We start from the raw sequence: 15,632 nt of genomic DNA, 5'->3' as shown, positions 1-15,632 counted from the left end.
AAACACACATGCATCCCAGAAAATAAAATTATAATTGGAAATTCTTGTGGATATCAATTACCAGCTATTCTGTTACAACTTATGAGCCTTGGACGTGTTCCAGCCTGCGATTCTGGGACTTGACTGAATTTTCTCGTATTGGTGACATGTTAAATGCATTGATATTCCTTCTTTTGAACCCATCTCTTGGCTTTGTTTGGTAGTTGATTAGGAAGGACAGGAATGGTTAGTCCTGTGATGTTGATTTTTCCTTGTTTGGTGTCACTTTCATAAATGAAAGGAGAGTAGTTTTCTGTGGGGCTCACTAAAATTTGTTACATGATATTTTTCACAAATTAGAGAGACGGGGTGAGGAAGGACAGCGAGTGTTTCTTTTTTCCTTGTCTTTCCCTGCTTAACAAATGTTTAGATATTTCAATTAATTTCATTTTGTAAATAAAAGATAATAAAATAGTTCGATACTCTTTTTATTAAGGACATTAATTAAGTAATTTATAAATTTTTTTTTAATTAGAAATCATTAAAGATGACGGGTGAGTTAATAACATTTTTTGACAGTTAGATGCAATAAATTAGGTGTTCTTGGTATTCTTTTCTTAGTAAAAATTGAGTTTCACTTCAAAGTTGGACCTTTAATATCAACATTTAGTATATTAGTTATCAACTTAAAATATAAATTTTAATTTGAGAACAGCATGGAGATTACTTAAGGGACTACATGTAAATTTTGTTCATTTTTTCAGGATTTTCTTATCATTTAGTTTTAATAACATTTGTTAACATTCTCTTTTGAGTAAATAGAAGTTGTTATTAGATGATACTAGCTATAATCCTAAATATATAATTCTTTTAACTACTTCATAAGAATTTTAAAAACGTAGTTAAATTAATTATTAAACTTATTAATAATTTTTTAAAATAGGATTAATTGTACTTTTTTCTTTAACTTAATTTATAAGAAAAAATTAATGTGAGAAATAACTTGCAAAGAATTTTATAAATGAATCATGATAAATTCTAAAAAAAAGCTTATATTTGAGATTGGATGTAATACACTCTTTGGTTCTTTTTATAAAGAATGAAATAGAAAATTTTTATTGTCTTAATTATAAGAAATATAGAATAAATTTGAGATGTATTAGTTGTTAAATTTTTTTATACTCTTCTTTTATTATTAAATGTATATTTATGCGGTAATAATTATTTGTGTGATTAAATATATGAATTATTAACTACTTTGTTTAATATTTTAAATATTTTTAAAATAAAATTTATATTTATTAAAAATATAGTTGATTTAATTGTTTTCCTTAATCTTAATAATTTTAGTTTATTTATTTTTTATAAAAAGGACCAACGAATATAAAATAAGAGATTGGAGATTACTTTTCTCTTCACTTTTAAATCTTTTACCTTTAATTCTTGTTGAGCATTGCCCCTCTCCCTCAGTAGTGAACCTTTTGTCAAATTGCACTTATATTGATGATGCCTTGCTGGGGTTTGCATGAATCTGATTTAAGAGTGAATATCAATTAAACACAGAAGAATTGAAGTAAAGGAGAAATGAGCGGTACGTGAAACAAAAACGGATGCAGGCATGTGGATGAGTGTGGGCGATTCAATATTATTTTTTATTTTTCTTGGGGGGTAGGGTTCAAGGGATGTGTGGGCTTTTAGTTGAAAAACATGTAAATGTAGGTGTAATCTAAAGAGAAAGGATCATCAATTAAGCGAGAGAAAATGGATGGAAAAAGATGGGCATTTATCATCTGAACAAAATATCTCCCTCATTATTCTCAACCGCCTCAATTACTCTTGCATTTATGTGATTTAAATGGTCTTAATAGAGTCGCCTTTTTTTTTCAATGCTCGGAACTACCCAACCCACCTCTACTCTCCTCAATTCACTGAATTGATTATCCTTCTCTTTCAAAACTACGATCATTTTTATATACTACGCACATGACTTTCATGCTCTCATTATACATTTATTCTTGTAGATTATGGTTGTATTAGGCCTATAATATATTACTATATTGTTGTAGAAAAATTAGCCATTCCACTACCTTAGATAACGTCAGAGATACTACACGAAGTTGGCAAACTGGTTTTTTAAGTTGTTAGCAGCCAATGTGCTAGAAAGTCAACTTCAGTAAAATCTTAAGGAATTTTTTTTATTGTAAAATTTTATTAAGAATTTTGTATGACAAGAATATCAAGATCTTTTTTAAGTTTCTAGATAGATATTTATAAAGAAATAAAACGACTGAACTTTAAGAGATACAAAAACTAATCTTGACTTATAGATAAGAGACAGAGAAATTTATTGAAATAAATTATCTGGTGCCATTTGTTACCAACACTCAAAATGCTTAGTATTATTTTTACTAAGATTTGATATTAGTTAATCGTGGAGAAAAGTTACGTGTGAAGCATGATGAGGTCCACATGCGTCAGTGTTAAACCTCGCAGGTGGTCAGTGGTGGGAACTGAGCTGTAAACATCGGTTAGGTTGGTCTACCATGCATCATGATTCATGAGTTTTACAACAACCAAGTGGGCCTTCCAATCTATTTTGACTGCTAACAAAGTACAGAAGATCTACCTGCTCTCGCACAATAAACTTCCGATGCTCCTACTTTTATCACTCCCAGTTCCAACCCTTTTTAAATTATGTTGGTGGCTAACAATAACGACCTGCTTGCTTTGTTGGATGAAACAGTAATATCATTCATAAATAAAATCTAAGGTTCATTTCCACCTAAAATCTCAAATAACCAAACTACGAGGGCACCTGAACCCAGTCCCAGCTCCTACCCACATTCTCAAATTTCCCAGTAACTTAATTTCTTTCTATATATAACTAGAACAGTGCTATTTACGCTCCACTCTATCTGCATACTTTGACTAATGTTGTTATTTCCTCACTAAGTGGAGCAAAGACAGGTAAAAAGTGGAGCGCACGTAGCACTACTCATAAAAGGGTAAATAAATAACAGAGAATTTTTTTTTGAAAAAGATGGGATAAAAGCATGATCTCCAAAAGCGGATTCCTAGGTTAAAAGCTAACATGTCCTACTTGCAGTAGAGAATGCAGAACTGGCAACAGGGTAATCTACAACTCTATCCCCTCCTTATGTTGTTGTTGTTGTCTTCATGGAGGAAATCAAGCAAAACGGTGCTTTTGCATTTGGGGCATTTGGGATCATCCTCAGAAAGCATCACATACATGAGACAGCGAGGGCAACCTACGAGGACCATGGAAGTGGCTTCAGGGCTGTTAGAGTATTTGAGGTTGTTGTTGCTGTTGTCCTCTTGGTTGAGCTCAGTGGAGACACAAGAGCTTGGTGGTGATGTTGGTGACACCGTAGCTGATCGAGTTGGCGACTCTAGTCTACGGTCAACAACCCTTGGTGGGGATAGGTTCAACTTCAAGTCAAGCTTTGGACCGCTTCCATTTCTGCCATTCATGGTTTTTGCCTCTTCTTTTTGCAAAAACAAGTTACCTGTTTTGACACAAACCGTTAGCCACAAAAGGTAAAAGAAACACAAAAAGGGTCCCAAAAAAATCAATGAATTTCAAAAGAGACTGCTCAAAAAAATAAAAAAAGAAAAGGGTCACTCACTTGTGTTGTAAGTTATGTATCTTAAAAAGGGTTGAAAAGAGCTCCAAGTTGTGTCTAAAGCTAATTCAGTGTGTGGAGGAGAAAAGGGTCAATTGAGAGGGAGAAAGTGGAAGCATAACAAGCTCCGGCACCAGCAGAGTGATCTGTGTTGAGGGGATGGAGCTTGGAGGGCATTTTATATAAGGAAATTGAAGGGGGTGATTTAAAGCATAATTAAATTGTGGGAGAGAGGTGGAGGAGGGTATAGGGTGAAGTGAGAGGAGAGAGAAAGAAAGTGATGGAACTGAATTGAATTGAATTGTTGGGTAGAAGAAGAGTGTAAATTGTGGCCAGGAAATGTATTAATTGTTTGGAAAAATCCCAAGAAGTATGCAGAAAGGGGAAATTTGCAGTAAATATTGCAATTACAAAGTGCAGGGTGAGGGCCTTTCTTCATTCATTGCTTATATGAGAGTCGGTGTTTAAGAGTCTCAGAACAATACAGCCCGAGAGATCACACAAGGCTTTTAAAGCTAAACCCATATTTAAAATACAAAAATCCAACCACACCAACAAAATTTAATAGCAAGCAACAAATGCTGTTTTAACTAGCAGCAGTTGATAACCAAGTGTGACCTCAAATTTAAATATTCAACAGCACCCCCAAGAAAAGTAAAACAAACTAAATGAATTAGGACAATGGATATAAATTTTATTTAACGTTTTAGATACAAAATTTGATCTTCTTCTCTTACTCTTATACTGTACAAGAATGCCAGACTCATAGTAGGTAGAAGTACCCTTCACTTTGACTCTTCAAGGGGAATCAGAAAGTGGAATTTTTTTTCATTTGCATTGAGGAATTCAGGAGGGGTTTCGGTCTGGCTTGTTTAAACCTTGTGGATAAATCTAACTAAGCATGTAGTTTAGTGAATGGATTTCTCATGGTCTGAATCTATGTTCTTTAGTTTTCTTGCTTTGGGAAGTACAAGACATGTGTTCATCGTCCGACAGACATTAAAGGATCTCATTGTGTTTTATCATGGGGACCAATGGACCATTGATTGTTCATTAAAACATTATCGCCATAGCCAAAAAATGAATGCTTATTTTTTGTCAATTTTATTCGTGATTTGTTAATGCATCAAGAACATGCTGTTATGATGCTATGGAGCATTTACTAGAGTCCAACTCCATTTATGCCCACCATTGCTGCCTTTGCTTCCTCAAATTTGTGGCTTTCTCATGCTCTTATTCTATATAATTTTTATTATGTGCAATTTTATACGGATTAAAATTAAAATTGCTAATAAAATATGAAAAATTACTTGGAAACAGGTTGTTGATTTTCCATTTAAGGAAATTTGCAGTTTGGTTAACGTGGCATAGGTTCATGAAACATGCTTTAAATGATGTGGTTTTGTTCATTATATCTGGACAACAATCCCATTCTCCTTCAGCTTTTTCAGCCTCATATCGATGACAGATAGATAAATAAGATCATCTGAGGGTAACTCTTCATTTCAACCACATAACCACCCTTGAACTCTATGAACATGCTAAACCCAAACATAAATAATCCTCAATCACGGTACCTATTTATACTCTCAAGTTAATGAACTTAAAATTTTATTTGATGTTAAATTGGAGTATACTAATTTTATGATGATTTAATCTTTTTGTGTGCTATTCCATAACAAATTACACAGATCGTAATTTATTTAGCTTTAAATTTGAATTCTTTTAAGTTAATTATCTGCATATATTTTTTAATTTCAAGCATTTTGACCATATTTTTTAAGATTCTAAATAAATTTTTGCATATATCTTTTTATAATTTTAACAACTTTTTCCTCAGCATATTTTTGCATGTAATGTATGAAATACTGGTAATATTATATACATTTATGAATCTTTATAACATTTTGTATATAAAGTATGATATAAAAAATGTGTTTAATATCTTAAAATATATGAATTATTTGTTATTTTTATTTAATAAATAAGAAAATGTTAAATAAGGATATTTTAAATTGTTCCAAATAATTTAAATTGAATCGTCATGAGTGGAGAGAATGACTAAAACTACCCTTTATCTGTAGTGGTACATACATCAACGTTAAAAATCTCGATTTTTGTTAGTATTCGATGAGTGTATTTTAATAAGTGTTGTTGTAGCATCGATTTTTTATCTCCTTTTTCTTTTAAAATATTTAATTAAATATAAAAAAAATTATAGAAATCTTATTCTAAAGAGTCAAACTTACAGTAATCAATGGTAACTTAAGAGTTAAGAATAATGTATGTACTTCCTTTCAACGTTAAATCTACGTTTTTTTTAATGAACAATCATGATGTTAAATAATATAACATGAAAATTACTATGACACATGTGCAGGAGAGGGATTTTAATGGAAGGAATAAAATAAATGTTTAATTTAATTTAAAAATAAAAATTAAATAAATTTATTTATTATTTAAATATATATTAAATTACAAATAATTTTATCTATTTTTTTAAAATCCCTCCAAATTCTTCACTTTTGAAAAATAAATAAAAGTTGAGTGAAGAGAAATTTTACCCCTTCTCTTTGTCTTTTATATAAAAAAAATATTAAACTAAACATTAAAAAATCTTTAAAATTTACTAAAGTGAAAAACATCTTACCTATACGGCACACGTGGATAATTTATGTCAAAGTCCTCTTATTTTGTCTTTTATTTTTAATTTATTAATGGGCTTAGTTCCTTCCAAATCACGTGAAATGGTGACATAAGTATGAAAACTTTTCCCAATGTTAAGACCGTACTGAATCTAAGGTACAAGTAGTGCCTGTGGAAGGTACGGATTTAAAATAAAAAATCAAATTATTATAATAATAAAATTAATTATAAAAGCATTAATAAAAAGAATTTACTTGTCTCACAGTCACAGTGTATTTTAACATCTTCGGATGAACGGTGAAATAAAAAACTAAAAGATATAACATAAAATTAATTATGTAGATGAAGAAAGTTATATTCTTATATTAATTTTAGAAAATAAATTTAGCTTATAAAAATTTGTTTTTTATTATATCATTTTTTCTCAACATAACTTTTTTATTATTTTTAAAAAATTTAAAAAATTTTAAAATCCAACAGCCCCATTCCCCCAATTTTATGTTGGGTGGGAAATTTTTTTGGAGGGACACACTACACCTATTTTTTTGTTTTTATCTTTTTCAATCCATTTGAACAAATTAAATACTCTATTTATTTCCCATTTATCTCTCAACTTTTTCCCTCAAATTTCTTATCTATTGGCATCAATATTTTTTTTTGTCTATATTCATAAATATATTAAATTTTAATTACTTTGAGATAATATGTATATAATCATTTTTAAAAATAAAATTATTAATATGAATCAAGTTAGGTGAATTTATATGGTTATATTATTAAGAATTTTTATTTATTTATCAGACTTTGTCCTAATATTTTAAACGCGCAAATCAAATTCTTTATTACTTTAACCAACATACATTGATAAAGATTATTAAAAATAGTGAATATAAGAAAATAACTTAAATATAATAAGATACTAAATTATTGTAAAATAAATTAAGATAAATTAAAAAGTGTGCCATTTCATTAATAATAAATTCACAATATTCAAGGATAAATAATTAAGATAATAAATTAATAAAATTAAATAAAAATAAAAATAAATAGAATCCTAATTTTATCTATTTCCTTTAAACTTCTTTTTTATCTCATTCACATGTATTTTTTTCACATCTTCTTTTTGGCATCCACTAGAGATATTTAATATTTATTATTATTATTTTTATACATTAAATATTTAAATTTCATGATCAATAAACCCCCAGACATCTAATTGCTACTAATGTATTTTATCAGTAATTTTGACCAAAAAAAGTTATTTGTTAATTTTGTAAGTAGCATCTTTAAAATATGACTAATGCTAATTAATGCTGTAAAAATATGGATTAAGAACTTTAAAATAATTTTTTATTAAAAATTATTATTAATAAATCTCTTGTAGTAATTTTAAATGCAATCTAGCGTTTTTTTTTTCAATAAAAATGTTTACTTTTTAAATTTCTTAATCGATGTCTTAATTTGAAGTGGTTTTAAAATAGCTTTTTGAATATGTATTTAAAGATATATGTCAAGAAATTATGAAACAAATAAATTATATTGAAAATTATAATTATAATAATTATAATAATTAATGTTATATATATATATATATATATATATATATATATTATGTCGTTGAACACATTAAAAATTTTGTTAAGAAAATCCAAATGAAAGTCAATTGTGGATATGATGTGATTGTAAAGATTTCTAAAATCTTAAAACTGCAATTGTGTAATTACTATTGGAGACTGAAATTTAAAATCCAACTAATTGGTGTGATGTTGAGCAAGTACACAACAGTTATATCGACCATTCATTTATGAGAATATGAAGGGTTCTTCCATGGCAAAAAGAGCAGTAATATCTCACTACCTTTGTCTCGAAATAAATAACTTCATCTTATAATAATCAAAGTGTAAGATAGGCAGGTGCAAGTGTGCAACAATATTTATTGTCTTAAAATACCTTTGCTCTACTTCTTGAAGAACAAGCACAATGTAGAAACCCAAGGAGCTTATTTCCTTAGCCAGCCATAGAAATTCATGTGACTTTATTAATTAAGGGTTTTATTAATTTTGATTTTAAGAATTGAATTTAAGTATTTAAAATAATAAATTTTATTAACAAATATTTATTACATTAAAACTATAAAATTATTATTATTAGTTGCTTATATTTAATTATAAAGAATGAGGTTAAATAAGATTTTATTCACTATTAATTTAATTTTAATAGATTTAAATACTATTTTGATCTCTTATAAAATAAAACTCACTATTAAAACAAATTGAAAGAAATTTATAACTTCATTACAAGTTATAAAGGATAATTTCCTAAATTTAAACAATGTCATTATAGTCTAATATTGTTACGAAGATTGTTGTGAGAAAATAATGTTTAAGAGTGGAGTAAAAAGTGTTTTAATATTTAATGTACATTAGGCATTTTTAAGAGATTATTTGAGGATAAAATTTACATGTATCATAAATACTTTTAACGTTATTTTTAATTAAAAAATAATTTTTTTTAAATTTAGTGTCAACTTTTAATATTAACGTTTATTACGTTAGTTATTGAGTTTTTTAATTTTAATTGGAGAATAATACTAGAAGAGAAGATAAATATTTTAAGCTCTTGTATGCAAAGAAGCCTTTAAATATTATATAAATGAAATAACAGCAGCAGATGTAACACAACGATGGTGGTGAGTGTAGTTAATCGCAGGCGAGGCCGTACTCTTTGGAGATTGAGAAATTAAGGTGAGGTGGTCTAATCCAACAATGAATTCATCAATTCACATTTTGTTTACACTCAAAATTTGTGCATCAGAGGAGACAACACCTGTGGGGTGTCTTGGAATCTGAACAATTATCGATTGCTGAAGGGTAAGATCATTGAATCTAGTCGATTAGTAATTTGGGTTAGGTTATTTATTCAAACTTTAAGGGAAACAAAATTGTTGGATGCATGTAGAATGTGCATTAAGACTTGGGAGTTATGAGAGGTTGGATAAGGATGAATGAATGTAGTTATTAGAAGATGGAGTTACTTTCTTTCAGAAAATATACATAAGCTTAAATGGATTTAATTAGATTGGCCACTCGACATTAATATAATTAAAATTTGACATTTGAATTAATTATGTAGAATCATGAGTTAGACAGTTGATAAGGTGTTTTGGAGTCGGTTCATATGAGAATTTCTATCATTATTTTAGTTGATCAGTGAGATATTAATTTGATGGTTATCTAGCTCTTTCATAGATAATTGTAACCATGTTTTAATTTGCAATGTAACAAAAGCGGTGGATAGATGTAGATTTTTTCATTATTACTAATTTGTAATTGTGTAAGGCATTCAACAATCAATCAAATGTATTCAAAACAAAATAATAATGTTTTTCTCTTCAAATCTTATGACAAAGAAAAATCACGTAGATTTACATATAAACTGATTCCAAACAATTGAGCATGTCATTTTAACACAAATATAATGTGACAAACGGTGAGAAATAAGATTAAATTTAAAGATAACATTTTTCCCCATTTATTGAAAATATCTACGTAGCTCGTTTGAGAGGCTTCAAGTTTAGAATTTTTTTTCTCCTAAAAGATGGAGATGGAGGCATAAACTCTCCCAAAATACATCTAGGGACAAAGACCATGATCATACCCTTCTAGTCCACAAGTTTGTATATTAAAAATGATAAAACATTCCTAACTTTATATACATGCATGCACTTACAAATGTTTTTTAATCTTTTCCTTAATAATCAATATATAAATACACTTCTAGTCTCTTAATTTTATACATGTATAATTTTAAAATTTTAAATATATTAAAAAAGTGGGGTAGGAGAGAATAACGAGAAGAAACTTAAAATAGGGAGATACTTTTATCATCCCTAGTTGAATTTATTTCTTAACATTTTTACAGGACTAACAATTGCGTTGAATTATTATTTAAAAAAAGCTAATAAATCCTACATTAGCAAGATTATTATTAATATATCTATTCCATAATTTTTTAATATATTACAACATTATTTTCTATTAAAATTTATAAATAATTTTGCAACCATTAGCAAGAGACCCTGATTAAATAAGGTCCTGATTTTATTGATCTATATCAATCAAGCCCGATGAATGAAATTAAAATTTCTTGGTTTGATTGGCTGTTACTGCATAATCTTATACAGAAATATCTCTACAACACTGTTGATGTAGCACTTAATGCCAATTGCCAAGCCCAATCTTGAAACTATAAATATTATTCCAAAACAGCTCAAAAATAGGAAATTTTGACCCATGACACCCCGAAAAAGGAGGAGAAGAAAAATCTTTCACTTTCTTCATCGTAGATGAGATAGGTAGGTAGACATCTTCCTAGAACCTCTGTAATGAATTTAGTGAGGGATAAATATGTTTATGAATGCATGGTCAGTTGATCGTACAAATAAATTACAAAACAAAAAGGGAAGTGGATGGAGGAGTGCAAGAACAACAGCCATGAAAAAGCCATTACCCATCTTCAATAGAAGCTGCTATTACTATACATAATATCAACTAATATAGCATCCTGCATCGCCCAATAAAGTTAGTTAAAATATAAATATATTAAAATATAAAGTTAGTAATACAAATAATAACTGACTACCTTTCTAGAAGATAACCTTGACCACTACTTTGTCAATTTGATGTATGCATAATTGACTACGACCCAACAAATAACACAGTCATGACAATATGTGATCAACCCTACTTCAGGCAAGCAAACACCTTGAACCCCGGCTAAGGATCCTCCAACAAAGATATACAGTAAAAAAACTTATCTTGCCAATCAGTCACAACCAACACATATAAGCTTTCAATAAACAGAATGTGTAGTTGAAAATAAAAAGACTAGACTATCCAAAACTTGTTACAAATATCAAATCACACATGTATCAACTGAGAAGTTCATATCATCACAATAATGAAAATCTAAGTCAAAGGGTAAACTATTGCCTATATAAAGGAAATAAGTCTCAAGCCTCAGGTATGTTACATACTCTGTGCTTACTTGTAAGCTCCATTCTTGAATCCTTTCTAATTTGAGGGTTGTAGTGTTTCTTGCAAGAATAACACATTTTACTAACAACTAACTTATTACAAGTTAAAAACATTCATTGAAACAATGCTTATCTCGATCCACAGTTTGAAATATTTTAATGGGTTTAAAATGATAAAATCAATGTGACTGTTACAAATCTTGTAAGTAAGTTTTAAGAAATAGGAGTGTATTTATATAAGTATTTTAATGTTCAAATCAATGAGTATTCTAATAGAATAATAACTTGAGAAAAATATTGAAATGGGAAAAAAAATATTATAAAACTATGTAAAATGAAAAATAAAAAATTTGGAAGGATTATTAGAATGGTGATGTGTTTTAAAGTGCACTAAGTAACAAGTGACAAAGATTGTTGCAGTTCTAAGATTTAAAATAGTCTCACTAGTTTGGATAAAACATATGATTGTTTAAATCTTACTTCTGCCACAATTTTAAAAGATTTGTAATTTTCTAAATAAGAGGGATTTTTGAAAAAAAAAGTAGTAAATAACATTATTTGATATTTTGGCTTGTAACATTTTTATTGCATATTATCTATAACATTTTTATCAACACTTTTAAAATTGTGTCAATTTTTAATCACAAAAAATTTGGCTCAAATTGCCACAACTTGTCTTATCCAACCTAGTTAGAAGTTTTTAAAATTATGACATTTTTAAATCATCATAAACTCTCCCAAAATTGTTACAACTTTTCTCATTCAAATAAGTTAGGAATTTTTCAAACTGTGCGACTCTAAACCTTCACAATCCCTCTCAAAACTGTCAAAACATGTCTCACTCAATCTAGTTGGAAGTTTTTAAAATGAGTAACCCACAAAATAGTATTTGAAATAGTAGCAACCTTGTATATTAGTCTATAACTTATCTAAATTATCCTATTAGTCTCTCATATAGTAAGTTGTTAGGCAATTAGGTCCCTCACATTATTTAGTAGTTGAAAAGAAGTTAACTTTTGTTATTAAATGACACATAGACTTTAAAATGATGTTGTTTCACATAAAGTCAATGACTTATCTGACTAATCTAATATCATTGTTGCTATACTATATCTGATGTTTCCTTCACCCAACCACAATGTTCTTAATTGTCTCAACCACCTCCTACTCTTCCTCTTCCACCAGTTTCACTTCTTACACCACTATTTTATCCGAAAGTTTTCACCACTCTATTTCCCTTTCTCTCTCTTTGAATCGCAACATTGGGGCCACAACTATAACTCTTTCTTCCCTTCTTCAATAGTAGTTTATGGTTGGTTCATATTCACATTTAAGGAAAAAGAATATTCATTCATGGGTAATTTATGAATGTGATGAACAAGTTATGATCAATATGAACTTAATGATACTCATGCGAAAGCAACATAACGGACAAATTCTCATGCCAAGTTTGACTTACTTGTTTGAGACCATATAGAGATCTACAAAGCTTGTGACATTTGAAAGGTTTGAAATTAACGATGCTAAAAAAATAGTCATATACATGTCTTCTAAAAGAGTTCCATGTAAGAAGGCATTGCTTACATTAAATTGGTGAAGATGCCAATGGTTAAAAGAGGCCAAGGCAAGATCAACACAAATTTTAGCCATTTTAACAACGGATAAGAAAGTCTAAAAATAATCAATTCTTTTTTTTTTAGCAATTTTTTTTACATCTAAACATGTCTTATATTGTTCAACACTTATAAACCTTTTAATTTTATAAACTCATTTTCAACCAATAAAATAAGTGTTGGGAGAAATATTTACAATGTCTCAAGTTTCATTCAGTTTTAGTATTTCTAATTCATATTTCATAGCATCATGCTAGCATTGATGTCTAATAGCTTCTTCTTAATATATAGTTAATTCAATTTTAAAAGACAAAGAGAATATAACGATAATAAAAAAAATTATACATAAAAAATTACTAAGTTAAAAGGATATCATCACTTCTACTTTCATAATAATTAGATGGATCAAAGAATGGAAGGTAAAAAATAAACACAGATTAATATTTACATATTAACTCATCTTTAGAGGGGACAGCTTGCATAAAATAAACGTGAGCAGCAGGATTCGAACCTGCGCGGGCAGAGCCCACATGATTTCTAGTCATGCCCGATAACCACTCCGGCATGCCCACTTTATCGACCTCAACGTAGTAGATTCCATAACAATCTATCTATAATAAAAGAAAAATTTATGATACTTCTCTGTGATACATTTTCCCATCAAATTGGAATTTCACACCAACCTCCTTTAGTTACTTGATCACAGAGATATGTTTTGTTTCATAAACTTTACGTTCTAAACGTCTATTTTTTTAATATGAAACTTTGTTAAGATATAACTAAAAATACCATCAAAATACTCCCCATAAAACTTGGACAATCCTCTCCTATCAAGCTAACTTTGGATATGGAGTAAAATCCAATTCATATTTTACATAACATTAAGTGTGGCATAATCTAAATATCTTTCATGGAAGAGAAATATAACTTACCCTATTAAAATTTATCACATTTTTTAAAATAGCATTTTAATGATATTGTCATGGTAATATTATGTTAAAACAAGCATGATTAGGGGTATTGATGAACCATCCACCAGTTTCTAAGCCTCGCTTAATAAACAAATAAACCGTTTCCCTAATGTTTTTTAAGGCTAACTGGCTAAGGGCCTTTAATTTGTTCCGCCATTCTAAGTGCAAAGTGCGGAGGAAGCGTTTGATTCCTCTTGGAACACTGGCACCCTTTTTCCAATTCTCATCTCCATCCGACCAACAAAAAGAAAGAGTGTAAATTAGTTTATAATTATCCAGAAAATTATCTGAACTCAAACTATACCTTAAGCTGCAGCTGAACATGGTCAATTACTTATGCCTGAGCCATGAAAAGGAATAATTTTGAGCCAGTTCCATTAAATTTTGAGGGTGAATTAAAAGGGAAACATTAACAACGTGGATTGCAACATGTAAGGGGCTTTTGATGCGAAATGCACTTGATTTTGATTGGAGGCAGCTGGGTTTTGAAGTTGCCATGCTTTTGATTATTTTCTAGGACTAACCACTGATATAATTCCATTTTACATCATTAAACAAATCTGTTGGAGGTTGAGTTTCTACATGGTCAGCTTACAAGGTATGGTTGATAAATCCAACAAATGACTATAATTCTATAAATACACCATTCTATCCAGGTACATGTTTTCGAAAGATTCACATTTTCAATGTGCACCGAATAGCAATATTCACCTGTTTATTCAGTAATGTTATTCCCCAGTAGGGTTGTTAACTACTTATTTTAACCCATTAACATAAGCGTCCTAAGGGTGTTTGGTATCTACACCATGGGAATGTAAAAAGGTAAATTACAATTCCTCAAGAGATTATTAAATTACACACTATTTTTCTCTATTTTAAAAAAACAACAACTCTTCTCCTGAGAGACTGATATATATTACATCTTAGTTCATTTGAATGTAATCAGCCCCACAAAAACAATTTTTCTCTCTCTGCAACTCTCAAAGTCACTTGCAACTAATGTTAAACTGCTACTGATGACTTTGAAACTTAATAATAATAACAAATTAAGAATGAAGGTTTTGGGTCTCAACCAGTAATAAAAGGTGAGAGACCCTACACACTGTAAAGAACAACATATTATCATATTCAAAGAGAGGAGAGTGTAATTTTTCAAAAATAAATCAAAGGATGAGTAATTCAAGCACTTCATAAGAGAAAACTCTGTAATTCAGCTTTACAAAAAAGACAAGATGCAGGAGTGGAGCAACATGTTCTTCATTTTACATGCATTTTTATTTGTTTCACAAACAAATCTTCAACTTGGTCCGTCAACAATGATATTCTTCCATTCGGATCATCCCAATTTAAATGATCTAGCTTTTCCCTAGAAGCCTGCACAAATCAGTTTTTTTATGATAAAAATGTATGAAATACTCAATTTTCACCACAAGTTCAAAAGAAAGAATCCTCTTTACCATACATCAGAAAGTGATTTCTATTAGAAATTTAACAGAAACCAACGTATTGGTGTAGTCATACAAGCTCAAAATGGGTTTTTTCCTTGGATCTTAGCGAATCTCATATTGATAAATACTGTAACACAAGCAGTTATTGACCTAAGGACAGGTCAAATTCATAACAGGTCCAAGGTTTCCTTTGAAGAATATATCTAAGAGCTATTACCATGTTTTTTTTTTCTGACATTTACCCAAATCTCCACTCACCCAAGCAACTATAGCTACGTCAATGTAGCCAATGCGTC

The 15,632-nt window shown here is 29.3% G+C and overlaps 1 protein-coding gene and 1 non-coding gene across 2 annotated transcripts; both read right to left on the bottom strand.

Moving 5' to 3' along the window:
• Positions 1–2,794: 2,794 nt before the first annotated feature.
• On the bottom strand, positions 2,795–4,122 carry LOC113873225. The gene is made up of 2 exons (XM_027511266.1): positions 3,647–4,122; positions 2,795–3,506 (listed from the first exon to the last, which is right to left on the bottom strand). Exon 2 carries the CDS (start codon positions 3,469–3,471, stop codon positions 3,124–3,126), a length of 348 nt encoding a protein of 115 aa, XP_027367067.1. The 5' UTR covers positions 3,472–3,506; positions 3,647–4,122; the 3' UTR covers positions 2,795–3,123.
• Positions 4,123–13,407: 9,285 nt separating this feature from the next.
• On the bottom strand, positions 13,408–13,489 carry TRNAS-AGA. The gene has a single exon. It is a non-coding gene; the product is annotated as a tRNA-Ser (tRNA).
• Positions 13,490–15,632: the final 2,143 nt, after the last annotated feature.

Source organism: Abrus precatorius, unplaced genomic scaffold, assembly GCF_003935025.1.
Source record: "Abrus precatorius isolate BTA unplaced genomic scaffold, Abrus_2018 Scaffold7, whole genome shotgun sequence".
NCBI classification, from domain to species: domain Eukaryota; kingdom Viridiplantae; phylum Streptophyta; class Magnoliopsida; order Fabales; family Fabaceae; genus Abrus; species Abrus precatorius.
This window is presented reverse-complemented; position numbering and strand designations above follow the sequence as displayed.

Bases quoted from the DNA above. Each gene is read 5' to 3' on its own strand.
- LOC113873225 (XM_027511266.1), bottom strand. From the start codon at position 3,471: ATGAATGGCAGAAATGGAAGCGGTCCAAAGCTTGACTTGAAGTTGAAC.